Source organism: Vespula vulgaris, chromosome 1 (genome assembly GCF_905475345.1).
Source record: "Vespula vulgaris chromosome 1, iyVesVulg1.1, whole genome shotgun sequence".
Lineage (NCBI taxonomy): Eukaryota > Metazoa > Arthropoda > Insecta > Hymenoptera > Vespidae > Vespula > Vespula vulgaris.
Window position 1 is genome coordinate 4,542,885 of NC_066586.1, and position 26,919 is coordinate 4,569,803.

The 26,919-nt window shown below is 39.2% G+C and overlaps 1 protein-coding gene across 1 annotated transcript; it reads left to right on the plus strand.

The window, feature by feature from the left end:
• Positions 1 to 777: 777 nt before the first annotated feature.
• LOC127067312 (dynein axonemal intermediate chain 3-like) lies at positions 778 to 14,691 on the plus strand. Its single transcript, XM_051002106.1, has 13 exons — positions 778 to 910; positions 6,103 to 6,299; positions 6,377 to 6,805; positions 7,047 to 7,367; positions 7,480 to 7,728; positions 7,884 to 8,042; positions 8,158 to 8,510; positions 9,270 to 9,568; positions 9,640 to 9,862; positions 10,605 to 10,905; positions 10,985 to 11,167; positions 11,333 to 11,689; positions 11,851 to 14,691. Exons 1-13 carry the CDS (start codon positions 778 to 780, stop codon positions 11,989 to 11,991), a joined length of 3,345 nt encoding a protein of 1,114 aa, XP_050858063.1. The 3' UTR covers positions 11,992 to 14,691.
• The last annotated feature ends 12,228 nt before the right edge of the window (positions 14,692 to 26,919 follow it).

The following is a 26,919-nucleotide window of genomic DNA, read 5'->3' on the forward strand; positions in this document are numbered from 1 at the left end:
CCCTAAAAGTACAATATTCGCCAGTAATAACGAAGGAAGCTAACGATACCTTTAAACGGAATTACACCAAAGTTAATAATGAACGTTCCTTTTCATCGAAACTTCCGTTAGTACAAATATTGTATAGTAGAAAAAAAGTAAAGAGATAGCGAGAGAGAGAGAGAGAGAGAAGAAAGAAAGAGTACTCGTAAAAAGAAGTAACAAAAAAGCGATAAAAGTCATGTCCAATCGAGCATCTCGATGCCCTTTTATCAAAGAGTAGGTATCCATCGATCGAGTTAGGTAATAATCCTTTCCGTCCTGGTTTGAGGTTGACGTAAAACGACATAGCGAGTAAGCGAAAGTGAATTAAATCCTTCGAACGAATATCGTCCGTACGTTCTCGTTGATCGTGTTTGAGGTTAGCCTTTGTAGCAATTATCGGAAGCGATAGCGGAAAAATGGAAGAAAGGGAGAGCGTGCGGGAAATGATGGGTGAAAGGTGAAAAGCGACACGAGTATCGTGACGATGTGTAAAAGGTGAAAATCGCTCGTACTGCCGCACCGCGGCAAAGTGTCTGTGAGTCTTTTTTGATAAAAGTAAAAAGGTTCGGCTTCGCTTAATGAACGTCACGGCTGATTGACATTTAATTCTCGCAAGAATTTCTCTCCTTTGAGAGTCACGGAGAGAATGAGAGAATGAAAGAGAGAGAAAGAGAGATAGAGAGAGAGAGAGAAAGAGAAAGAGAAAAAGAAAGAGAGAATGGGAAGTGAGAAGAAGAGAAGAGGCGTAGGAGAATGAGGATCGAACGGGGGTGTACGGCGTGGCAAAAAGCTAATTGCACCTCCGTTCAGCCCCTTTCACCGAGTTACGCCTGGCTGGCGCATTCGATAATTAAAATCACTTTTTGGAGTTTGGAATTTGATCGAAGTAGGTATGATCCGAGACGAGTGGAACTTCTCGGATCATTTTTTTCCTTCTACTCGAGTACGCTACCTCACACCATCACGGGATAAAATCCATTTCCATTTCAATATATTAGAGTATTAGAGGATGGTTAAAGCGACTCGGTGAAAGAAGGCGAATCGACGGAGTACCTACGTCTCGTCGTTCGCGCAACTGCCTTCAATTACACTCGATATCGTTCCCGTTCGTTCTCTCTAGCGTGTTGCGACGCCCATCGACTTTGATTTGTCGTCACGCAAAGCCGATCGCTTCGTTTCGCTCGCTTACACGCCCGCAATTTCTTCGGCGAAGAGAGAAAGAGGGAGAGAGGCGGAGTGAGAGAAAGAAAAAGAGAAAGAGAGAGAAACAGAGAGAGAGAGAGAGAGAGAGAGAGAGAGAGAGAGACGAGACGGCTCCCGCGAGTTAGCTGCTAGAGTGCATATACTCGTGCGAACTATTACCCTTCCCCACGTTACTCCCTATCTAGCACCTTTCGACACGCGCGTTTATCGATTGTAAAGCCGATATACTCGCTCGTCCGGAAGCGAGTCGCCTCTATCGTCTTCTGACCTACACTCTCTATAATGTCTCTCTCTCCCTCTCTCTCTCTCTCTCTCTCTCATCCTCTGATACCCACACGATTTCTAGGCGACAGAGCAAACACGCGGATCATTACGCGTCATCGAACTATTCGATCGCAAATTCTCGAATTTAATTTTCTTTTACTACGTGAAATATAAAATGCGTCGTCATTTAAATCAATTCTTCGCGAGATTTGGAATCTTCGTATAGAGGGTAAGAGAAGTGAGAAGACAAAGTAGGTTAAGTGAAAGTGCATCGTGCAAGCTTTAACGATAACTAGAGAATAAGACCGACGACGCGAAACCGGCGAACGTGACCCAAGACATAGGTACAACGCGAGAGCGACAGGTGCACCATCGACGTTAATCGTTATTACACGTATAAGCTACCATAAGGGTTCTTGCTTGATCGCCTTTATCCCTACTTGCCTTTACCTCCTACCTCCTACGCGTTTCATCGTCGGGACATGACTCGAATACTCTCGGAAAATCTTCGCTTGCTTTACTGGAAAGAGAATCCGGAGAAATATCTATGTTTCTTCTTTCTTGTTTTTCTTTTTCTAGCGATTCCCCCTCTTCCCCCAAAAAGAAGGATACAAGCGATTCAACTTTTCTTTTCTTCTTTTTCTTTTTTATTTCTCGTCGATGAATTAGAAAGAAAGTTTACTTCCCCAATTGTTTCCCCAATAACAAAGTGAAGCAATAGATATAATTCACACGTAAGCAATCATCCGAACCTACTGCTCACCCAACTGTTGGACGGTAGAGAAAACCAAACCGGAGTAAAAAGATACTATTTCTTAGAACTACGTAACAGATTTAGCTAAAATAGAACGTTCAGTAACATAAAACCAATAGTAAATAATTTAAAGTTATTCCTTATGCGATTGTCAGTCTAATTTATTTATCATTTTTAATAGAAAAATCGATTTTAAAGTATTCAGTAATCAATGAAAAAAAAAAAGAAAAGGAAAGGAAAGAAAATGTTCCTCAAAGTCGCTAGAAAAGAAACAGAAAGAAAAATTTCACGAAGTATTGTCGAAATTGATTGGCCCAGAAAAATCGAGTCAACTTCTTTTTTATTCGAAGTACGACGATGCCAACGAATTTTATTGTACCGTATATGGTTTGATATAATGCTTATTAGTACGCCGATAAAATGAATTTTCTCTGAGGTATTATTCCGTTCATGAGCTTCCGTGATACTTTACTTGAGAGCGAACGAACGTTTCTCCTTGGAGGAACGATCGATCGATCGCTTCGCATCTACCTGCAGGCGGATTAATTGCGGTAACGTGAGAAGCTGGCAATTTCGAAGCGCGGAACGAAATAAGGGTAGCTAAAGGAGAAAGAGAGAGAGAGAGAGAGAAGGAGAGAAAGACAGAACAAAAAAATGTCGTGAAATTACTCGAGCCGTAGGAGGAAAAAAGGATCCGGTTACTAACGAGATCGCGGCCAGTCTCGCGTTAACGAAAGAAGGAAAGAGGAAATTGAGCGATGACCGAAAAGTCGAGTGAGAGTTGAGATAAAAAGCAAAAGGATAGATTGATAGATAGATAGAAACATGAATACGTACTTATATGTATATGTGTATGTGTGTGTGTGTAGTATATACCAACCTATACAGATGAATGGTCAAACAAGGATCACAAAAATCGAAGTGAAAGAGAAAAAGAAAGAAAGAAACAGGACAAACGTGAAGAGATAATGAGAGAGTAGAAGATGATGAAATTCTAGACAAGAATAATATAGTAAGGATGGTAAAAAAAATGGAAGCAATATTAATTATCGAACGATTCAAAAACGATTCTCGGCGTTAAACGTGATGTATTTTCGATAACTGCAATTATATCATCGGACAGAATGATAAAGGAACATGTGAATTTGATGGATTTTATTTCGTTTTCTTGCTAAAGGAGATGAAGACGAATTCGATGTTTGTCGTCTAGATAATAATAGATCAGTGATTACTAGGATATAAAGATACATATATCGCACATCGAGAGATTCTCGTGCATTAGTATATTATACACCGACTATGCATCGACTACGATTTATAAGGCAGGTTAGAGGGTATAGGACGGAAAGGGAAAAAGCAAAGTGCATGTTCTCGTGGGATACCGCGATGATTTAATTGAGCATGCCACGCGTGGCTGTGTCCAATCAGCTAGCTGATCAGCGAGAAGCAGAACGAGTATGTGCAGAGTAGTTAGGAGACGCGTATGTAGTCGGATCGGTAGTCACCTGGCGATACGACGTGCCGATCGCCATCGTCGTATAATCCCAACGTCGTCCTCCAGCAGGCAGCGCTTAGTTAATTGAAAATTAACCAACCGTCCGTCCATCTCTGCAGGACCTCCACTCTCTAATCACGACTATCCTACGTGCACGCTCTCTCGTTAACCCGATATGCTGCAAGCATGGTACCAGCCGCGAACCAGCGTACCCGAGCTTGCGAGCTTGCGAACTCGCGAACGTACAACACTACGTGCCTAGTGATCTATACATAGCCGATATCAGAGAGAAACGATTTCACGAGTTTGACATGAAAGAACACTTTTATACCTCTCTTCCATCCAACCGGTACAATTTCATTAACTTTCATTCCTCTCTCCCGAAAAAGACCATTAATCCGTATAGAAGTAGGTAAATGTATAGATAACTTTTTCCCTGACTATCAGTTAGAAAGGTAAATTTGAGAAAAGTTCGGAAACTGATTGTGACGTTTCACCGATATTAGAGCAGAAACAATAACAAAGTTCGTATCTTTATATCTCAACTCAGCAAACGGACGAAGGCTTTCTATAGTTCTTAGCTTTTACTGGATAAGTACGATCCAAGAGAAACTCCTAAATTTAACGAACCACCAAGTGGAAATCGGTTTCTCCGATGAGGAAACGTTTTTTTTTTCGGATAAAAAGTATATATAAATATCATGATCACGAGAGGCCACGCGATTTACTCCGTATTTATTTTATCAACTACGAGTACGATTTATTTGAACGAATCAATCCGGAAACGATATTAATTCGAAAAAGAAACGATATTGGCTCGAAAAATAAGAGAAAAAAGAAACAGATTTTAATATTTATCGAGCTATGCTCCTTATGACGTTCTACAAGCTGATCGCAAAGAGACAAAGTGAATGAAGTCTATGGCGGAATAAAAAATTCCAAGTTATTCGCAACGCGTTAGCGATAGACGCAACGGAGAAACTAAATTAGCCGTTCTTTCATAAAACTCGTAAAAAAGTTTCACTCGAAAGTTTAACGTGGTATTTTACATCTCAGCTACTGGACTAACACAATAAAAAGTTTTTCGTCTCCCGCTCGAATATAACTCCAATTCGTATCTCACGATGTATTTTACCGTGGGATCGCGATCCGGCATTCGTGCGAATAAACGAATGGAATACGCCCGGAGATAGGAAGGTTGAAAATATCTTTTCCGAAATGTACGTGAACCAGTCTTCTCCATAACTTATATCCACTCGTATTCTCCTCTTTCTTCTCCCAAGAGTGTGGGAGAAGTGGAATATCAAAATATAATATAGTAAAATATAATACGCTACTTTTCCATCCTTTAAGATTCACAGAATTATTATTTCTTCGATATAGTTATTATAAAGGAGAACAAAGATCCATGATGAAGGTCTGGATGATAAAGAGTAAGGCGATAAACTCATTGACGAGAGTAGGCCGATAAGGGCCGAGAAAAGAGCAGAGTCTTCGTGATAGGAGAGGGTTAGATTAAAGGTCAGATGAAGCAGGACCGAAATTACCTCGACGAGCCGTATTCACTTTCCGCTGTACTTCCATCTTTTCAACCCACTCCCTTTACCTCCTCATCTTCGCACACACATATCGCATATCTCCGAGTTCATACACCCTTTTCCTCTATACTCGAGTTCCTAGCAGAAGAGCGACACGGCCAACAGAGTATCATTGCTACGCCGGCCGTCGCTGGTAACGCAGCTCACGGTGAAATTAGTTTTCAGGATTATTTCGCAACGGGAGTCCTTAACGATAGTCCCTTTCCCCGCTTACCTCGTATCTTCCCTCTAAATCGTTATCTCTTCATCTCCAACGCGTGTCCATGCATTTCCATAACCTTTCGGCAGGATTGTGAATTTTAAAACTCGCTTTCCACGGAAAGAATCTCGATAAATACTCGAGTGGCTCGAGAACTCGAAACGTCTTTTGTTTCTTTCATTTCCCGAGATACTCACCGAGAATTCATATCGTATTAAAGTCATGCGACTCGTCGTTGATGATTACTATGGAAAAATCTGATGAAAGAGAAGCCGACGATCGTCAACAAGACGAAGAGTACAATTACGAGAATGAAATTTTCGATGACGAAGATGCGGTTGATGAAAAAAGAGGAAAGGAAGAAGACGCGAAGGAAAAGGAAAAAGAAGAAGAAAAAGAAGAAAGAGTAGTAGTAGCAGAAAAAGAAGAAATGTATGTAGACGAAGTTGAAATGGAAATCGACGAGGGAGAGTACGAGGAAATAGGTGTTAGATCTTTAATAGTTCTCGATCGTCTCGCTTGGCTGTCTAATTTTCTCTATTTCTATCGTTTCTACGAAATATAGATAAGGATTGGGAAAAGAGGGCGAAAAAAAGAGTTCATATAGAGCTCATCGATGAGTTTCCCGGTCGAAGGAAAACGATATACGAGCTAGATGCTTACGAAGCCAGTGGTCCTTCGTATTACGATATCTTGCAACTTGGTAAAGTAGAAGAAGAAGTTCCACCAAAACGACTGGAAATTCGTTACTCCATATCTATGGTTAAATATTCTTTATCGATCGAGAGAAAATATAGGTTCTCCTTAGAAGCGAAATGTTTTTTAAATCTAATTTTTAGGGTGCTGGTATAGCAAGGATCGATTTATCTCCTTCGGTTCAACAAATGCTTGGTTGCGTCATCGGTGAAAACGTCACCACGGAATATCCATGGGTATGGGTGCAAAAGGAGACTATCGAAGACGATCTGCAGCTTCACTCCGAGAGTAGCGAGTTCTTAGCCATGAAAGACGAGATCTTTGAGTATCCCGAAAGGAGAATGCTGATCGGTTACGCCCCTTCTATCACCGAGGAGGGCCAATTTTACATTTGTCTAAGCACCGAGGCAAAGGAAAACGTATTGCAGCAAATTCAAATTCAGAGGCGGAGTCACGAGATTCGCGTGAGGAACGCCGTTTACAAGCAGCCAGCCGAGTGGAAGGATCTGGGAAGCGGCAAGGAGGTCGACGAGAATGTTATCAAGAATCAAAGACCCCAAATCGAGATCGAGGTATATATACATTTACATGAAAACATACTTACGCTTTTTCTCCATTATAGTTTCTCCTACAAATCTACGAAATAATCGAACAATGTTATCCTACCGCAAGAGCTCAAATAGCCATACGGAAAGAGAAAGAGATAGGGAGAAAGGAAAAGGGATAGAGAGAGAGAGAGAGAGAGAGAGAGAGAGAGAGAGAGAGAGAGAGAGAGAGTATTAAGTCGATCGTATTATCACGTACGATAAACAGGTCGTATCTACGGCGAATTTGCTCAACGTGCCAATGAATCTGGTAGACAGGAGAGCGGACGATCAAAGGGACGGATACATCGACTTGCTGCCATATCGGCAGACATTCGAGAACGTGTCACGAAGCACGATAAGCAGGCCCACGCAAGTGACGCCCAGCATCAAGGACAACGACGCCCAGACCGCGCCTTCAATACCCGTAAATTCCTCGTTTCAATACCAATATGAGTACAAGCCGATCGATATATCCGCCTTTACGGAAGAAGATACCGAGAATCTCACGAGATTTCTACGACGTTATACCGACATTATATGCGATCAGGTTTGCATTTTAACACCCGTCTAAATATCCTTTGTAAATATCTACACGTGTGATTTCTATTTTCCTTTATTTATGATTTTTTGCAAAACGTGCAAACTATAAATCGAAATAGGTGCAAATGAACGCGACGTGGGATATTTATGCGGACGATTATACAAATCTAGTGCATTACGAAAGAGACACAAAAGCACCGATACCGGTAGAATACAAAGAACATCAAAGTTTTTACAGCAAGCAGCAAACAGAAGACAAAGTCATCAATGATCTATCCTGGCATCCTGTATGGAGTGATATCGCTTGCGTGACCTATACTTATTACGCCAAATCAGAATACTATTTGGCTCAAGAAGTGTACGATCAGGTTGATAATAATATTAACAGTTATTCAGATAGTGATTTAAATCTAAAGGACGCATATTAATTACAATCAATTTAAGTGTGCAAAGTTAGAGATAAAAAGGATCGTATTACAATGTTATAATATTACGATCATGCTCTTTTATCGTTGTTTCGTAGGTCCTCAGAGATTGTAAGGGTAACAATGTAGCATTAATATGGTCCTTTAATGATTGTTTGTCTCCGAAGTTGATTTTGGAATGCCAAAGGGAGATCACGTCGATCTCCATTTGTCCTCTGGATGGTAACACCATCATTGGTGGTTGTGCAAACGGTCAGGTAAGCACTATATTCGAAACGACGGGTATAGAGGTAAGAGAATTTATTTGTTACGAGAGTCATAAGAAGACACGAATAGCAAAGCACTTTATGATATTTCCGTTGCATCATTCAGATCAGTATTTGGTCCATACCGGGTAAAATCGAAAGCATAGAAGCGGTAGTAGTGCACACTTCCGCTCAAATAAAATATAAAGTTACTTTGCGGTCTCTGATGACGTGGATAAAAGAAATCCCTGAATGGTCGATCGTAAGACCGGTGGCGATGTCCTCGTCGTATCATAGCCAGAAAGGTGCCATAAGCCAAATAGCTTGGATACCTCCTTACCACAAAGTTGAGAAGAACGGTAGAATCCAATCTTTGGAGAACGATACGGCGTTAGAAGATCTCCCTTTGCAATTCATTACCTGTAGCATGGATGGAACTATCGCCTTTTGGGACCTCAAGTTAGCCATCACAACGCTTATGTATTTAGGATTATCGCCGTCAACGCACAGTGTTGAAACACTAAAACTAAATAACGATACCGTACTCCTTTCTTTTTACGCTAAAACCCAATCTTTATAATCGCGATCGATGAATGCGATTCCTCTGATCATTCCCCTTCGTTTACCGAAGCTTCTCAGAGCAAAGCTCTTAGCATTCTGCTCCGTTCGTCTTTCAAGCTCGTTTAAAGTCTTTCATCCTTCCGACTGACTACGTCAGCGGCAAGCGAACTCATTAAAGAGCCGCAGGGTCAACTCGACGTTAGATAACGTGAGCTACGACCTGAGCTGCCAATTGATAACCACCAGCGAGAATTACACCGACCGTCTGCCGGGAGCCAAGTTAGTGACTTTGAATGTTCGTCCACGCCCCCTGAGGAACTTGTCGCGAGCTAAACGGCCAAGAGAAACGTCTGCATCCTCTGGCCGATCCTAACCGGCCATTCTCCGCGATCGCCCACCACTTTCCATCTTCGCTTCTCATCCCTCTTCGTGAAACTCTCGAGTCTGCCGAACTCTAATGGCCCTAGTAACTCCGTCGTATATCCACCATTCTCGTGCACTCTCACTAACATTGCGCGTACATTCGAAAATTGATGGATAGCTCCTCCTTTCTAATCATCGATCGCTCGTCAAATCGCATATCGAATTCCTTTAGCTCCCTTCTTTGATTGAATCCTAACATTCTCCATAGACGGATCTAACTAAAATGCAATCTGTTCGTAGGGAAAACATACCGAGGAAGGATGTTCAAAAAGAAGAACAAAAAAAACCATTGCCTCCCGAACTGATGGAATTCACTTCACCCTTTCGATCGTTCGATCGTCTTTGGAAACCATATTATACTCTCATCGTTCAATATCCGAACGAGAGTCGCTGTCCGATGTTAACCACGTTCGACATCTACTCCCCAAAATTAAAGAGAGAGGAACTATTTCCAGCTATCAAAACGGACATTACAATAAGACGATATTATAAATTCGTATCAGAGAAGCCCGATTACATAATGGAACCAGAAATCTTTATTGGCACAGTCGAAGGTAGGCTTCGCTCTTATCGCATCGAGTTTGATATTATTGTCAAGCAAATGACGGATTATCGAAATCCACAGGTTACGTCGGACTCATTACTTGGGAGGGATTTGAGGACAATAACTTGCTTAGACGAGAAGAATGCAAATGGAAGTGGATAAAGCGTATACATAATGGACCGGTTACGCACATCGCGAGATCCGAGTATCACAAGAAAATCGTTGCTACCGTGGGCGGAAATATTTTTGCTGTTTGGAGGGAGGACTTTGGGGAGCCGATTATTTGGAAAAAATCGCAACTGCGGTAAGCGAAAAATCCAATATCGCTGCTTTTTACTTCACCTACTCAACCCTCTTCCCATTCTCGTTTGTTATCACGTTCGTTATCACATTCATTATCACGTCGATGGATCGGCTTAAACACGTATAGACTCGATATAGACATATATATCGCGATACGATGAAAGAAAATGTAGGTCATCGATCGACTAGAAATAGATTACTTGTCTAGGAGAAACGTCGATATAGAATCGAGAAGTGACAGTATGAATATACGTAAACATACATACGTGCCATAATGGGCTGCGTTTCATCCGTAGTAAAAATAACGAGCAGCTCGTACGATAAATTGCCGCAATGCACAGCATGTAATTGCCGCAGTAGCGTTTCGTATTGCTGCGCAAGCACCTCGCTCGTTTTGGATGCATCGCCTGTATGTAGTTTTCGCTAGTGGAAACCGAACTTTCGGTATGATCTGCATGACAATACAGCCATAACTTACGGTTACAACACGAGCACCAACACCGCTTCGTTAATGAAAGCTATTTTCGATAGAGCCCCTACCTTTCGACGTTGTTACACACATATACATCGTTTGGTCCAAGATCTCTTCATCGCCTGAAGCTCGGCTGGTTCTTGTTACGGGTATAAAATACGAGCGTATAGAACGACGTTACGTTTATAAAATAAAATGAAACTTCGGTTACGCATTGAAACTACTTTCCATGGACTTACTCTTCGAAATACAAAGTTTCATTTTTATTTAGTTACACGGGTTGCAGCTGGGTCAACTTTCGACCAACGATTTTAGTTCTGGCGCGATTAGATGGATCCATGGAAATTTGGGACTTTATCGTTAGGAGTCAAGAACCGACTATTACGCAAAGCGTGTCCGGTCATATAATTATGGGCATTTATACACATGAGTTACCCTTGGAGCCACAGTGCATGGCAATCTGCGACTATAATGGTACTCTAAGGATATACACCGCTCCCCCAATATTATTGACGTTCGATGTTAGCGACATTAAGTGGATGCAAGATTATTTCGATCAACAAGTCGATAGGGTAAACCGACTACTTATCGCTTATTATCAATTTCCATTTCGAAACGAAACTAATACAAACGTTCGCTTTGTACGAGCAGATATCTGAATTTAAAAAATGGCAAGACGCTTGGAACAAAAAGAACTTTGAAAGGATCGATAAGAAAAAGAAATTAGACGAGAAGAAAATAGAAGAGGAACGCATAGAAGCGGAAATAAAGCATCGAGAAGAAATGGCCGAGCTATTAAAGAAAGCCCAAGAAGAGGAGAGAGCGAAAGGAAAAGTATGATATACCTATCTTACAAGAGAAAGAATGGATGGAGATCAGTATTGCGATCGAGTTTATTAGTCGTTGTTGACCTTCGTTCTTGAGAATGATTTCCCTTTAGTTAGATAGATTCTTTGATATTCGATCGAGTAAAATAATATCACGATTGAAATATTTCAGAGACGGAAGCCTTGGCAATTTATAGAGGATACTAAAGAACGCTGGCGTGAGATGGAAATGAAACGCATGCAAATAACTGTTCTGGAGAAAAAAGGTCTCAGGAGGGACGTTCTTGAGAGACAACGAGCGCCAATTTTAAAAATACGCCAAGAAGCTCAAAAAAAAGAAAAGAATATTCGCGAGATCCTGCAACAACGCGACCATATTTTCAAGGAGACCGTAACTTTTCTTTTTCCGGAGCAAGAAGCCGATCATAAATTGGAAGATCGTGATCAGATATCCTTACCTTACATTGTACCGAAGCCCTTGAAAGATATAGAATTAACGATCCCAGAAAAATCTAAGATTCAAGAAGAGGTGAAAATCAAATCAATTCATTACAATACGATTAAACGATTTCTTAAAGTAATCGCACGTCCGTTAAGTCGTTTTTTTCTATTTTAATTATACAAAGTCGTTAGAAAGTTCATTTATCTTTCAAACTTAATCTTATGAAAAATAATTTATTCCGTTGATAGGCACGACAGTTACTTGAAGAATTTCAGGAGGTGGAACAAGAAGCTTTGGAAATTATGATATATCAAGAATTCGAGCACGTGTTCGATTGGCCAACAGTTTTAAAGCAAGCGAGAAAACGAAAAGAGTATACATATACTTAACATTGTTGAATACAATTTTTAATGATATGAATCATAACGAGATGGAAACGCTGACGTAATTTTTCTCTCATCCGTAGTATAAGGTTAAAAAATTCATTAGAAACCATTTGAAACGCACGAAATAGTTCGAAACTCTAAAAGATGTAAACCCAAGCAAATTCTTTCAAACGTAGATGCATACATAAATGTGAATCTTAGAGATTTATACCAGACGTCGTATTACAAAACGTAACGAAGTGATAAGATCCTTGATACTACGATATTGCGATCGACTGTTGTTCCTCGTTTTTCAATATCAAGCTTTTATTAAAACTGCTATTATAAAGGGCCAAATATCATGTCGGTGAAGTATCCGCGTAATCAACTTAATTACGTAAAGAGCAGCGATAAACGAGAAACGATGAATCGACCGGCGAAAAGAACCGAAGTTGATGATGATGCACCTTCGGAGGAAAGAAATGAGAAAGAGAGAGAATGAAAGAGAGAAAGAGAGAGAGAGAGAGAGAGAGAGAGAGAGAAAGAGAGGGAGAAAGAGCAAAATGTCTGGAGAGAAGTCGGACGGACGATGAGAGAGGAAAAGGAAAGAGGGAGGAAAACCGTCGGCGCTCGACGATTTTTCATAATTAAAGCGGATTAAAACTCGCAGCGGCTTGCACGTAAATGAATTTGAAATTTCAAACTAGCAACGACGATCCAGCACTTTTTTCTTTCCATCTTCTCTCCTTCTTCTTTCCCTTTTTCTCTTTCTATTTCTTTCTATTTCTCTTTCTCTTTCTCTTTCTTTATCTCTCTCTTCCTTCCTTTCTTACATCTTCTCGTACGTACGTGCACGCGAGCGCAAGAAGAAGGAGTCACAAGGGGTGGACCACAGAAACGGAGCTAGAGAACTTGTTCCCCAGTCTCTCTGCGTGTGCTCCTTCGTCCTTTATTTCCCAAGAGCAACATACTCTCGCTTCTGATTTTATCCAACTCGACGTCCGCTCCTTCATCCGTGCGACATTTCTAGCTACGCCGAAATGCAAAACGATCACGTTGACGTACGACGCGCGTTTACAAGATTACACTCCCTATTCGTTATGACCCGAAGAAATGCCGCAAAGATTCTTCTCTTGCTCCAGGGACAAGTTGAAAAACCGTCGCGATCCTTTGCCCTTGACGAACATTTTTATTAATGCACGGCTTATCCTTTCTAAATTAAATTCGTATTTTTTGTCTCGCCATAAATATAAAAGAATCATTTTTCTTTTTTCTAAATCGTTATCCGACTAGAGTTTTCATAATATATTTTAACAAAACAACGAATTCTCTATTAATAAGAATTCTTACATGATTTGTTACATCCAATAGTTTTGATTTACCATACTTTAATATGGGAAACGTGTATTAATTTACTTACATTGGTATCGTAGTATCGTCAAAGAAACCTTTGCCTTTACATACGTACAACTGCTCTTAACAACTCTTTCCTCCGGTGCTCGTTAGAGCCGTATAACCAACCATTTCCAAAGCTCTTTTCGTATACTGCATGTCTTGTACGTTGGACCTACGACCAAAATATACCATTTTCTCGTTCCCTGTCATATCACCCAGTTTTCAACTTGTACTGTAGAGGAAAACGAGAAAGATTTTGTGCTTTCACCTTCCGTCGAAAGCATACTACTCAGACATTTTCATCGGTGTTCTAGTTCGCGTGCTTAATTCCCTGAGTTCCCAGGGAAACACGCAACGGTCCTGTATTATATACCGCTCATACATCTGTAAAAAGTTATGAAAACCTCGAGTTTACGGATGACCGAAATATCAACGTCCAAGGCAACCAAAAAACGTCACAATTCGAAGGATCTTTCAAGCGTGCTTGGAAAAATATAAAGCAAGAGGTAACTTATAATTATATAAAATAACCTAACTTCGTTTCAATTATATTACGATATAAGTCAGCTCAGGGTTAAACCTTGGATCAAAGAATACGAGACTTATATAAATCTGAATCGTTAGTAATAATAATCTTTACACAAGGATGACGTTTACAAATTGCTACTCGCCTTTCGTTGTCTTGTTTCTTAAATGACGATTTATCGTAGACGATGAGAAGCGAGATAAAGCGTTTCGTTCTCTTCGATAAAAGAAACGAACACGAAGAACATAGATAAAGTTAATTGTCCTTCGTGTCGAGTCGTTTCATGTGCTACATTCTTATTACTATGTATCGCGCGTAAGGGAGCGAACGAGGTGGATTACTGATCAACCAACGTAAGTACAACGGGCGGATCCTGTTCGACGACAGGAAGCGGCTTAAGGGAGATTTGTTCTTGCCACGTTTATCGTGACTTTTTGTGCGTTTCACGTGTTGGGATAGTAGAGCCGTTTAATCGATCGATCGATCGTTCTTTCTCTCGCTTCTCTTCGATGTACTTACTTCCGTAACTCATCATCGAGCGCTCTCGACAATCGTCTTATTTATATGGAAAATAATTTCATAAATAAAATCGTGAACGATGAATCGCAAAAAATATTTTCGGAAAGTCGCACGTATATATTTTTTATCCCTCTCTCTTTCTCTATGGATATTGTTTGATTTACCACATTAATGCCGTAAAGAATGCTCTCGATATCAACGATGTATGTATCAACGATGTATGTATGTGCAGCAAGTATTTCAAAGCGGATAGCTAGCTCATTGTACGCACGAAATATGTCCAGTGGCGGATTTAGCTTTCGAGTGATCCGAAGCGTTACAAATTTCTGGGACCCTATTAAAATAAATCAATTCTATGCAATATATATATATATATATATATATATATATATATTTTTTTTTTTCGCTTCAATCGTTCATGCAAATGATGAAGTGAGAAATGCGTATAGTATGTCACAAACTCGATTATAGTAAAAAATATAGAAATAAAAATTGTACATAGATATTATATTAAATTTAAATTTGTTAAATAAAAATTTATTATAGAAAATAAATTTCTATTCTCTTACATGGCTCCACCGTCTGTACGTAAATCCGTCACTGAGTTTTTTTATTCTTTTTACCATCGTCCTCTGGCTATTACTAGATTTTCCCGTATATACAATACAAATATCCATATTTTAGTTTTATCTCTTCGTTTGCGTAGCTTAAACAATTTCTACTCAATCCGTTGGTCCGTAGTGAAATACGAAGTTTATTAGTTGAAGCGAGTAAACGAAGAATTAGCGAAGCGAAAGTCGATCGGCCAAGTAAATCGGCAATTCACCAACAATCACCGCAAAACTCGATGATTTTTACAACGGATTTTAGTATCTGACCACTCCCGCCATGTCAGTAATCGATACACCATCGGTCACCGTAACGATTTAACGACCGTCGTTATCACTCGTGCCGGGAGCCGATATCGTGGAAAAGCCCTTTACCGTGAGATACACGCATTGGCCATGATTTCGAACAACACTGATCCGCGGATTCCACTGAGATTGATCGCTAAAATTACAAGTCTCGCGACAGAAATCGTGTCATCCTATCTCGTTTCCACCTCCTCCCTTTCCGCCCTACTACTACTCCCTCTCCCTCTCTCTCTCTCTCTCTCTCTCTCTCTCTCTCTTCTCTCTCTCTTTCTCTGCCTCTTATCTTCTCAGCGTATGGTGTAGTAAATTATTAACATTTGATCATGATTCCTAAGACGTACGAATAGAACCAACTTAGAAAACTTTCACTCTGCTTATACCCGTGGAAACAATGAGCATACACATATTTACTAAGTACAACTCAACGATGCATCGGAAGCACAACATTAATTTCGAATTGTATTAACGCAAGAAGCTGATTCATTCCGCGAGTTGTTCGTTCACTCGAATATCGGATGCGAGGCAAACAATGTGTAAGACGAGAGTACTGCATTACCGTAATATCTAACACTTCTGACGTATATAAATGATCTTTCACGCGCACGCTTTCTAGAAACATAACATGATTTTTGGAAAATAACACGATAGGAGCGCATAATCTAACGATTAAATGGCTCAATCTCTAAAGCCGAAATATTTAACCTGACATGAAAATTTAATTAATCGCATAAGAAGTTATTTAAATTATTCTACCAAATTTCTCTCTCATATATTTTATTCTTATATGAAATATTTGTAAATTATATCAATATCCTGATCGCAATTATATAATTTATTAAAATACATTGTAAAATTTCACTTTGGAATTAATATAAAATTATATCTTTATGAAAATTCAATATCGCTACCTCGTTGAACTTGCATCGACGAAAATTAAAATGTTTTTATAACATTTCTTTGGGCTCGCGATCGGATAGCATGACAACAATTAATAGAATGCGATATCAAGTAACGTGAAAATTAATCAGCTGATACGAAGCTTTCTATATAATTAATGTATCCATTAATTATCCAAGTAGACGAACAAAAATAATAACGTATTCCATTCAACATCGAGAACTTTGATCGATAGAACGTTCAACCGCGTACAAGAATCGGATAATTAAAATTTATGCCCGATTTAATTACTCAATTTTCAAACGTTTTACTATGAAATGCCTATAAATTACGAGAGGAAATCAATTTAAAAGATATATCGCAAGAAAATTATACTATTTCTGAAAAAAGGAAAAAAAAAGAAAACAAAAATAATTCTGCAAGTGTTTAATAAATAACAATTTTTCCGTATAATATATGCAAAAGTAATACTAATTGTTAAATTAAATGGAACAAAAAATTTATGGACCACAAAGTAAGATATTTTCTAAAAAAAAGACAACTTATTAGTTAATGACGTCTTATTTAACGCAATGACCAATATGGGAAATAAATTTATTACTGAGATTTCACTTTTTTTAAAAAGAAATAAATAAATCATCTGTTTCACTCTCAAATACCTACGAAAAGCATTACATGTTTCAATCCACTTCAATTTATTTGATCAGTATTTTTATTAATTATTAGTAATTAAGTAGATATTTTGTAAAATAAATGATCAATATATATGAATATTTTGGTCGGTATAAATAATTATCAGAGTTATGTCAGAGTTGCGGCACTTATATTAGATACTGATATTTTATTATAAATACTAATCATTTATTTAAAATGCTGTCCAATAAATACCAGCTGTTTCAATTTTTCATTTTACGATTTATTAATTTATCAAAAATTTCCTTTATCCTAACTATTTTATTTTTAATTAAAATAAATTTCATACATCCACGTTCACCGATCGAAAATCTTCTCAAGTTAACAAGCTTAAAAAGTGAATATTCAAAGAGATCCGTATGAATCTACCTTCTTTTAATTAAAAATTTTCAAGAAATGCCATACGACTTACATAAATCTAAAGACCTTGTGAGCGCTTTCGAATATATCGTTTGAAGACGGAAATGTGTTTATTACGATAGGATTTTAGATGGAAAAGATGGTAAAAGGTATCAGGGAAGAACCCTCCGAATTCTTAATGTTCGCGACATCCTCTAGGTCGTTTCTGCTTCTTTCCATTAACTTCGACGGTCTTCGTCTTTTTCGTAAGGCAATTTCTCTAGTTTCTCTTTACCTCTTTCCTACTCCTCTTCGTTATCCGTAATCTCGTTTATTCGGTAAGTCGTAGAGGAAGGACGGGATAGATACGATGGTATCTTGGTTATCACGAAAGACGATCTACAAGAAAATGTCTCAAGGCCTCGACGTTGCACACATTGACGTAATACGATAAAGTTTAGACAGTAAAATATCTCATCGATAGCCGACCGAAATCGACTTGGAACGAAGTAAATCCGGAGATTCGTTTCATTCGGAAGCCGGTGTTTATCAAAGTTCCGTAGCATTGTTCTCGATTGTGAGAAATGTTTCTCCGAGACTCACGAAACTCGAAAGTTACTCGACTAGCAAAGATCGTGTCTCTCTCTCTCTCTCTCTCTCTCTCTCTCTCTCTTACTCTTTCTTTCCTTCTAACAGAGAAACTAGTATTGAGTAATAATAGCTCGAAAACAAGGCTCCTTCGGCCACTCGAGGGTAACGTCACAGCTGCACTGTTGTCGGAGAAATAGGGAGAGTGAGTAGTATCTCATGCGGTCAACGTCTGGCATCGTTGAATTTCAAATCGTCTAGCGACTTTCCACGTTCCGATACGAATAAGTGGAAACACAAAGTGTTTGATGATAATACCATTGAGAAAAATAGAAAAATAAGGAAATTCTCAACGAACGATGTATTCGTTGGTAGCTTCATAAACAATTCGAACGTTTCCATTACTTTACTCTCTTTGAATGAATTAACAAGTGCATTTATTCAAACTCATTTTCTTTCATGACTCTTCTTCATTCTTCATTCTTCTTCTTTGCATGAACGTTACGTAAACGATCGTAACGATCCTTTTTAATGATTCGCTTCAAGAAACGAATATAATTGCGTTGCTCCGTATCACCAAATAGAAAACATGAAAGGTAAGTCGTCGACGATTAGCTTTTCATCTATAGTCTCATCTCGAGAGAAAATAAATGGAAAAGGAAAACGAACTTCTCTTTGCTAGTCTCTCCTTCTCCCTTCACCCCTTGCAGAAACGTTCAAAGAAAGACTCATAGTCCTCTCTTACGTGCTTCCAGTTAAGACAAAACGAAGTAAGAACTCGTAAGAGTGGATCCCTATTCTTTCTTATACTCCCATCGTTTTCTCTTCTTTTATCGTTTACTTCTGCTTTATTCGCTTTCGACGCGGTAAATAAATTTCTAGAGACGTTCCTATATATCGTAACTTTTCATTGCACAAAAGGATCTAAATCCTGGCATGACACGATTTCAATAATAGAATTTTAAAAACGTTAAAAAGTACCTAACTTTTTGTTCGAGCTTCGAATTAAATGTTCCGAGTTTGTTCTCACGCATTTATCGAATCGAGTGTGCTTTCGACTTTCAGCATGCGCAGGCTGGTCCTTTCTATCGAGTTCTTTAACGATATATCTCTCTAATATATCTAAATATATACGTATTTGTTGTCATTAAGCGAACAATGAAACGTTTCGTGATTGAATTAATAGCATTGTATTTCCGTTTACAAAACGTTAATATATCTTGAATACAATTCTGACAATTGGTTCGACATATCGTAATTAATCTAGAGTCAATCTATATCGAATGGCACGAGAGATAGGCGAATCCTAAAGAAACAATGGCATTTTCGGAATTGACGTGTACGAGAGTACACGAGAGTAGTACATAAATGTATGCAAGTGTATACACGTATATATTTGTGTGATGTGCATGTAGATATATTTCCTGTAGCCAAGGGCGACAGAAATCAGGAGAGTGTGTAGCAATTTATCGGTTACCTAAGCGGGATGGCTATCGGTTATCGCTAATCGACGATCGCTCGGCCTTATTCGATTACACGCTAATCACTGTTTCGAACCGATCGATTACCGTTAGCCTAGGCTTTACCGAATCTGTCTTCGTCGATATTCACTGGACCGAAGGAACTTACGAGGATGTTACTCCCCCGAAATTCGTTCTCCCATTTTCCTGGACCTTCTTCCGTCATTTCGTTCGATCTTTCTTCATGAAATCAATTCGACGGATCGATAAGGTTATCTTAGATCGTATGAATATCTACTCGTCAAAATAGCAGAGAATCTTTGGAAAGAATATATCTCTATCTTGATTAAATTTTTCATTCGTGTATTCGAAGTATTTAGTTTTAGTTTCATCGGTGAACATTTTTCAAGATAAAAAGTAACGATGTTGTCGCGACATACGTAGAATATTTTTCCGAGTGTCCTTTTCGAGAGTGGAATAGCGGCCACAGCATGATAAACAAGAGTAGAAAATAGTGGATGGCGAAGGATTAACGAGACTGACAAACGAATAGATTAATCACGGACGTTCGAGCGTCATCCCTCTTTTATTTTCATTCCGTGCTATCGCCCGACGTTTCTCTCTTTTTCCATCAGAGTAACGACTATAAAGGGTGGATTTTGGTGATACGTTCTTTGTTAACAGGAGTAAGTTAACGTTCAAGTGAACTTTCCATCTGCCCAGTTGGCCCAAAGTTTCAATCGATTTATGAAGTACATTTACATCGACGTCGTACTCTCGTCGTACAATTTCTCTCTTTAGTTTCCGGGCTATCGAAGCGGCCGAGAAAAATGGTCTGGAAAAACAGTACGATTTTCTACGTAGACGTCTTGCAAATAGCAACCGGAGGGATAAGCGAACGAAAGCATTTTCTTTCGCGAGACGACAGAAGCGCGCATTCGGTGAAAAACCTATTCGAGAAAGAGAGAAAGACAAGGAGAGTTCTAAATCCGCTTAAACAGAACGATCTATCGTAAATGTCCAGCAAACGCTCGTCTTACTTTCCTAGACGAATGTCGGGAACACCTTTTTCTCATGGTATATAATATAAACACGAACTCGTTGAAGCGTAGCATTTTTACAAAAGTAAATCATCTCTTACGTAGGAGAAACTTCACCGACATATTACTACTCTGCTCGTTCATATTTTCGAGGAAACCGTATATCACTAGAGAATGTAGTACAGGGATTTGTAAAAGGTGTCAGGTTAAGATCTTTTTCAATTTCAGAAAACTCGTGTGTTAGCATCGTGAAACCGACATCATACGCGACAGACTCGGTTACATTTTTCCCACTATCTTTGCATGTAACAAGTACACACCGATGAAAACTCAGACATATTTTGCAAACCAATTTCCTCTCATTTCATGCGAATCGCTAATGACTTTAACAAGGAGACATCTCGAGCGAAAGAGTCATAAATTTTAAGGATCGTCGTCTCGAGAACCCCGAGCCATACTAACATACATACGCGACTCTATGTATAACGTATGCTTCTCATAGTATCAATGAAAAAAAAATTACTCGTTTTAACGCTCATTCCTATAGACTTTCTCGTTCGTATTTTTTTATATAAGAGAGAACTTGACACTTCGCAAAATAAGTTCTAATTGCTACGTCGCCATTAGTGAAATTCTCATAAAACCAGATTCGCACAGTGCAAACGAGGTGCAAACGATGTGTGAGCGGTTTGTTTTGAAAATGTAATGCTTTCTGCACAGTTTAAATGTGAATAAGTAATGCATGGATTTCCTGGTACGATACCTCCTCGGCTCTCATGTATATCAACTACGCGCGAGAAGTGTGAATTGATAAAAGGAACGAAAATTAGAGAGGTAGTTACGCTTCATCTCGACTCGCCCGCTTTAATATCCCCTTTCTCTCTTAATATTTACTCCGGCAAATGACGAATCGTTTATACCATATTTATGCTTCTTCGTATACGCTTGAAGAAACACTTTTCAAGCTGTGATTTGTCATCTACGAAAATGAAAAACAACATTCAGAACGATTTCAAAAGAAAAACAATAACGACTTGCATTGCACAACTCAAAGCATATACTTACGTCGTAAATAACACTCAACGATCTGCATCTACGTAGATACGGAGAATGTATCTCGTTTTAATTTACAAACGGGAATATAATTTACTCTATCAAGCGTTAAATCGTATACCATGAAAATCAAAATGTATTTGTACGATGATAAAGCCGTGATGATTTTAATTTTAAAAGAAATAACGTTGAAACAATGTTGCGTTTATTAAATCGAACATTTATTAGTAAACACGATTCTTGCTAAAATACCGATAGTAAAGCGAGCCTGTCGTAATGAGAGAGAATAATAACGAATCTCTGAACTGGACAGCACTCTCGTACGAATGCACGGCCGATGGAACGCACAGCCGCGAATATATTGCGGTCGAATTTACAAGCGCTCGATGTGATTTCCGTGTCAAGTTCCTCTCGGCCGCGATCATTATAGCGCGCGTACGAAGGCTCGACGTTTGTAATACAGCAAGCGCGTGCACGATTCAGCGCGATTTATATATCGCGAGCAAAGCAGGATATCGAGACCTCCGGACGACTAGTCGAATTGACTAGGATAGGTACGAGGCCTCGGATCGAGTCGGAACAGGGATTCAACCAAATATCGACTATCTATATGTATATAATATTCTCAGAGGCTCGTTCTCATTTTTTTCTCTGAATCGTTATTTTTCAAACACTATTTTTCAAACGTTCTCTTTCATTCCTCTGACACGAGGAGGAAACTTCTTTTCATCGGATGTGTTCTCGTTTTATACCGAGTGCGTTATTTTTCTCGGCCAATCAACGATATCGGCGATCCGAATCGATACAAGCCTTTCCGACGATTCGCTGTGTTTCACGACTGCTATATCGAAAATAAAAAAAAAGGGAAAAAAGAAAAAGAAAAAAAACACGAACATTTCCTATCTTCGTAGCTGGTGTGCTAGGAAATTCAAGGGCTGTAGCATGCCAACCGAGAAGAATGAAGCAATTAATGGCCGTCATGAGAGTCTAGCTACGGACTCGAAAGCGTGCCGACCAGAGCTATGATAGGAAAGAAGAGGAAAGAGTTCCGATGGAATTCTTCTCCTTTCGTGGACGTGATCGGATTATCGAACGTTTCTCGACTTTCTTCGGAGATCGCGCGTGCGAAAATATCCGTTATGTGTCATAACTCGACGATGACGGGGACGAGGACGACGCTCGGCTAGGAAGGAGACGAATTTCGTAAATCCATCGTCCACCGAGAATGAAAAGCGATTTCAACGACGTTTGTACGTGAAAATTGCTTTTCGAGGTAGGTACTCTCTCGCGATAATTTCCAGTGAAAGAGTGAGAGAGATAGAGAAAGAGAAATAGAGGAACGGGAGCAAGGGAGATCGTTTCTCAAACATAGAACTTAGCAAATTTGCTTGCTCGACTAGCGAACACGTTGAATGAGGCGATACCGAAAATAATTTCCTCGATTTATCTTTTCTCTTACACGCTATCCGCTTAAACATACCCGAGTAACTTAACCCAGTATATTACGTATACATATACAGATAGCTTAAGAGAGAGAGAGAGCTTCTTTTCGATCTTTCCTTCTCTCTCTCTCTCTCTCTCTCTCTTTATCTTTCTTTCTCGTTTATTTTCTATCATCAATTGTTAAAAAATGTATTTAAAAAAAAAGAATACGAATTAAATCGACTTTCTTCGGTTGATCGTGAAATCCGTTCGTTCGAGGCATAGAATCGAAAATACCCTGAGAGGTTAATTAATGCGATAAAAAATTTGATCGATCTATTCTTCTAGCAATGCTGAGTTTTGTAGTTCGTGCGGCAAGGTAAGAGTGCATGTAAACAAGTTCCCTCTATCTCTCTCTCTTTCTCTCTCTCTCTCTCTCTCTCTTTCTCTCGCTCGTTTGCTCGATGAACACGGTAGCCCAAACTACAGGACTACATTTAAGTATTGAGTTACTAATGGATATACCGGTGAAGCTATAACACAAATAGCCTCCAGGCTTGCTGTCCCGTCGATAGAGGACAGGAGAACGATGCTAACGACAAACACGCTCTATAGCGACATAAATCGTTCTGTAGAAAATCGAGACGTGAGAATCGAATACTCCGCCCATTGTTTCTCGTTACGTCTCGCTAGTTCTATGTCGCCACGTTCACGCAACCACATTTATATGCGGAAACGCGGAATTTTGTTCGCCCTTTTTTTTCACCCCCGATAACGTCAATAGCATCGTTTTCGTTTCGCAAAACTGAATCGATCGATGCCATATAGCTGACGATCAATTAGTACGAATGAATAATACGGGAACTATTAGATTGCCTCATTTCGACAGCGACAATTTCCATAAAATTACTCTAAAAAATATCGAGTTTTCTATTTATATTTTAGCTTACATGAGATTAACGATAACGAAAATTACCGACGATATCAATTGAATTGCGGTAGATCCTAATAAAGCAACCAACGCTATGAACGAATATTTTCAAATTGATCTCGATGTACACAGTTACACATTATTTTTCATACTCTGTCAAACGTTTTTTCACACTCTGTCAAATCGTTTAAAAAAAAAAAGAGAGAGGAAAATGGGCAAGAAAGGAGAATAAAAAATAAAGAAGAAAAAGAAATCGCAAAGAAAAGATAAAAATTAAATTGATGAGAAAAAATGATAGGATAAATTGTAGGAGATCTGCAGTTTCTATGATATATAACATATATTTAACTGATGTATAGAAGATTGCGATTAGATTAAAGTAGAAAGACCGAAAACTCGAAATGTTATCAAAGAAACGTCCGGCCGTTGGGCAAGACATATTAATTTTATCGTAAATGCTCTGTCTCTTGCGAAACAAACGAGAGATAGTGATGCGCTAGAGAAAATCTTACACAAAAGGGAACAAATTATTTAACAAGATTTCGAGTCACCACCAAAAGTTATAGGTAAGTTTCCGTGTGCTTCGTTGTGGTCCATGCCTTCCATACTTTGCCTATCGCACCGTTAACGAGAACAGAGGACGCCCATTACAGACGTACTTTTCTGCTGAGGGCCATTCAAACTCATTGAAAGACATAGTGCAAAGCGGCGCGATTCCTCAGTGTTGGCGATGGTGGATGAGGTAGAAAGGGGTAAAGGAGAAGGATGCAAAATTTACGGCGGGTACTAACTGAACGACTTAAAATTCAAACAAGTATGCCTTAAAGTAAAGCACAGTAGCGATCCATCGCGAAATCACAAACAAGTATGCGCCTCTGGCTAATTGACGCTCGAGTCGATGATTCGCATAAATCTTACAGACGGTACTTGATACGCGTTCGCTCGCATGATTTATGCAAGGCGATAAGATCGATTCTGGTTGACAATGTCTAACTTGAACGCATTGAATAGCAGTAACGTGGCTATGCAAATGATCTTCGAGAATGAGTCGTGCACTGGAAAACGAGAAAATACTTAACGAATGAAATTATACGATTGCCATTTACTTTTTGTTGTCGCCGTGGTGAGGGAAAGGTAGAGAAAAAGAGAGAATAGGGAGGGAGAAAGAAAGAAAGAGAGAGGGAGAAAGGGGGGGGGAAGAGAAAGAGAGAGAACGATAAAAAATAGAGAAGTGCGCAACGGAAGAAGAGGAAAGAGGAGGATAACTCGCGGTTCTGCCGAGCGCGAAATTACACCTTCGTTTTCTTCCTCGCGAGACCCTTTTTGCACTCTCGTCTTTTACGTGAAATACTCCCATTCTCTCGTCCAGTAATTTCTCGCGCATTTTCCATCACCGGGATGTTAATTCGTCTTTCGGCACACTTTTCCATACATAGTGAATTCCACTAACGATAAAAGGCCATTGTGAATTCCGTTTCTTCGGTCGTAACATTTATTCATAAGTCTTATCGAAGTTACAAAATCTCTGTAAGATAATTTTGATAAAATTAATGACACAAGTTATGTTTACATAAATATACATAGAAAAGGTACGGGTAAATATCTTTTATTATCATTTGATAAATAGCAGCAGAAAGTAGCTGTGCGAGGAAACTATGAGGTATCTAAAATAGAAGAGAAGAGCTCTTAGTGAGATATATCACGATCGTTTTAATTAATTCCATTAGTTTGTTTCTCTGAGAAATTTGTATTATTCGTTTTGAATTTGACTTCTACGCTCATCGAATTACACGTTCGAGGCGTGTAAAACTAGCGGCGAACTCTTGCCTACTTTCTAAACAAAACCCTTTGTCTGTCGAGGTTAACGATAAAAGACGCTCTAGAGAGATCGATTCTTATTCTTCTTCTATGCGTTCCTTTGAGAATCGTTATATCACAGATTACTGGGAAAAGTATTAAAAAAGGTAGATATGTAAAAGATTAACGAAAACGGAGAAAGAAGAAAAATTTCGAATGCAATAAACGAATAGAGAAAATAATTTGAAAATAAATATCTTGGCTGGATTAAACCCAATGAGAAAAGCAAGGAAGAAAATGGAAGCGAGAATCGCGGAAAGAGAAGTTGAAAAAAAAACGCTATACTTCCCCCATAAAGATTCGAAGTAGGGCCGTGGAGACGTTCGTTTTACAAGCGAAAGAATTTTCGTTAGGTAAAGTAAAAGCAGCATGGTTCTAACAGGATTGGTCGGTAACAACGGATAAACGAAATACGCTTTACTTATTTTCTGGGATTACCACGCGCTAGAATTTGGTGTTGGTAAGAAATGAAGAAAAGTTCTCGAAGAGAAAAGTTGAAGTGAGTCGTGAGAACGGTGAAAATCCCCCTTGACAGAATACGAACGAGCTAGGAGAGACCCGTTTTAATACCTACTGCACACAATACCCCCACCCTATCTCAATTTGTTCCTTTATCAGTCAACATTTACCCTCGCTTGCCTTCCTCTCCTTATTCCACCCTTTTCATCTTCACCCCCCTCGTGTTTGCGATTAATTATGTCTTATTAAATGCTTAAGCCGTTATTCGCGATTCGTTCGAGATACCTCATTAAATATAAAAATATTCATTGAGTGGCATGTTATTGGAAAAGGTCGCAGAATGAGAAAAAGAGAGAATTAAATTCCTCCTTACGTATTGCAATGCAAACGTAACGAATTCCGCACCGACTTTTTTGCAATGTATCGTCTAGACTCGTTCTTACTTTTCTTTCCTTAACTTTATCGTCGTTGTTACAAGGAAAAAAGAAGAGAAACGTTGTGATTTGGCTTATCCCAGCCCTACTGAGTCTGTACTTAATCCTCGTAAGATATACGTGTGGCACATAGTAATTTACTTTATGAAGCTTTTCCTCCGACGCGGGGTCATCACTTTCTCCCTTTATATCGACCTTTGTGCTTAACCCCTCTCTCTTTCTTCTTCTCTTTTTTAGTCTCTCCCTCTCTCTCTCTCTCTCTCTCTCTCTCTCTCTCTCTCTCTCTCTCTCTCTCGCTAGCTCTCATAAGCCGTAATAACCAGGCCGACGCCGAAGAACGATGTCGACAATGATAAACGTCTTTACTTGCTACGCCTGCGAAAAGCAGAAGACACCGAGTTACCGCTCGAGGACAGAGAAAACGC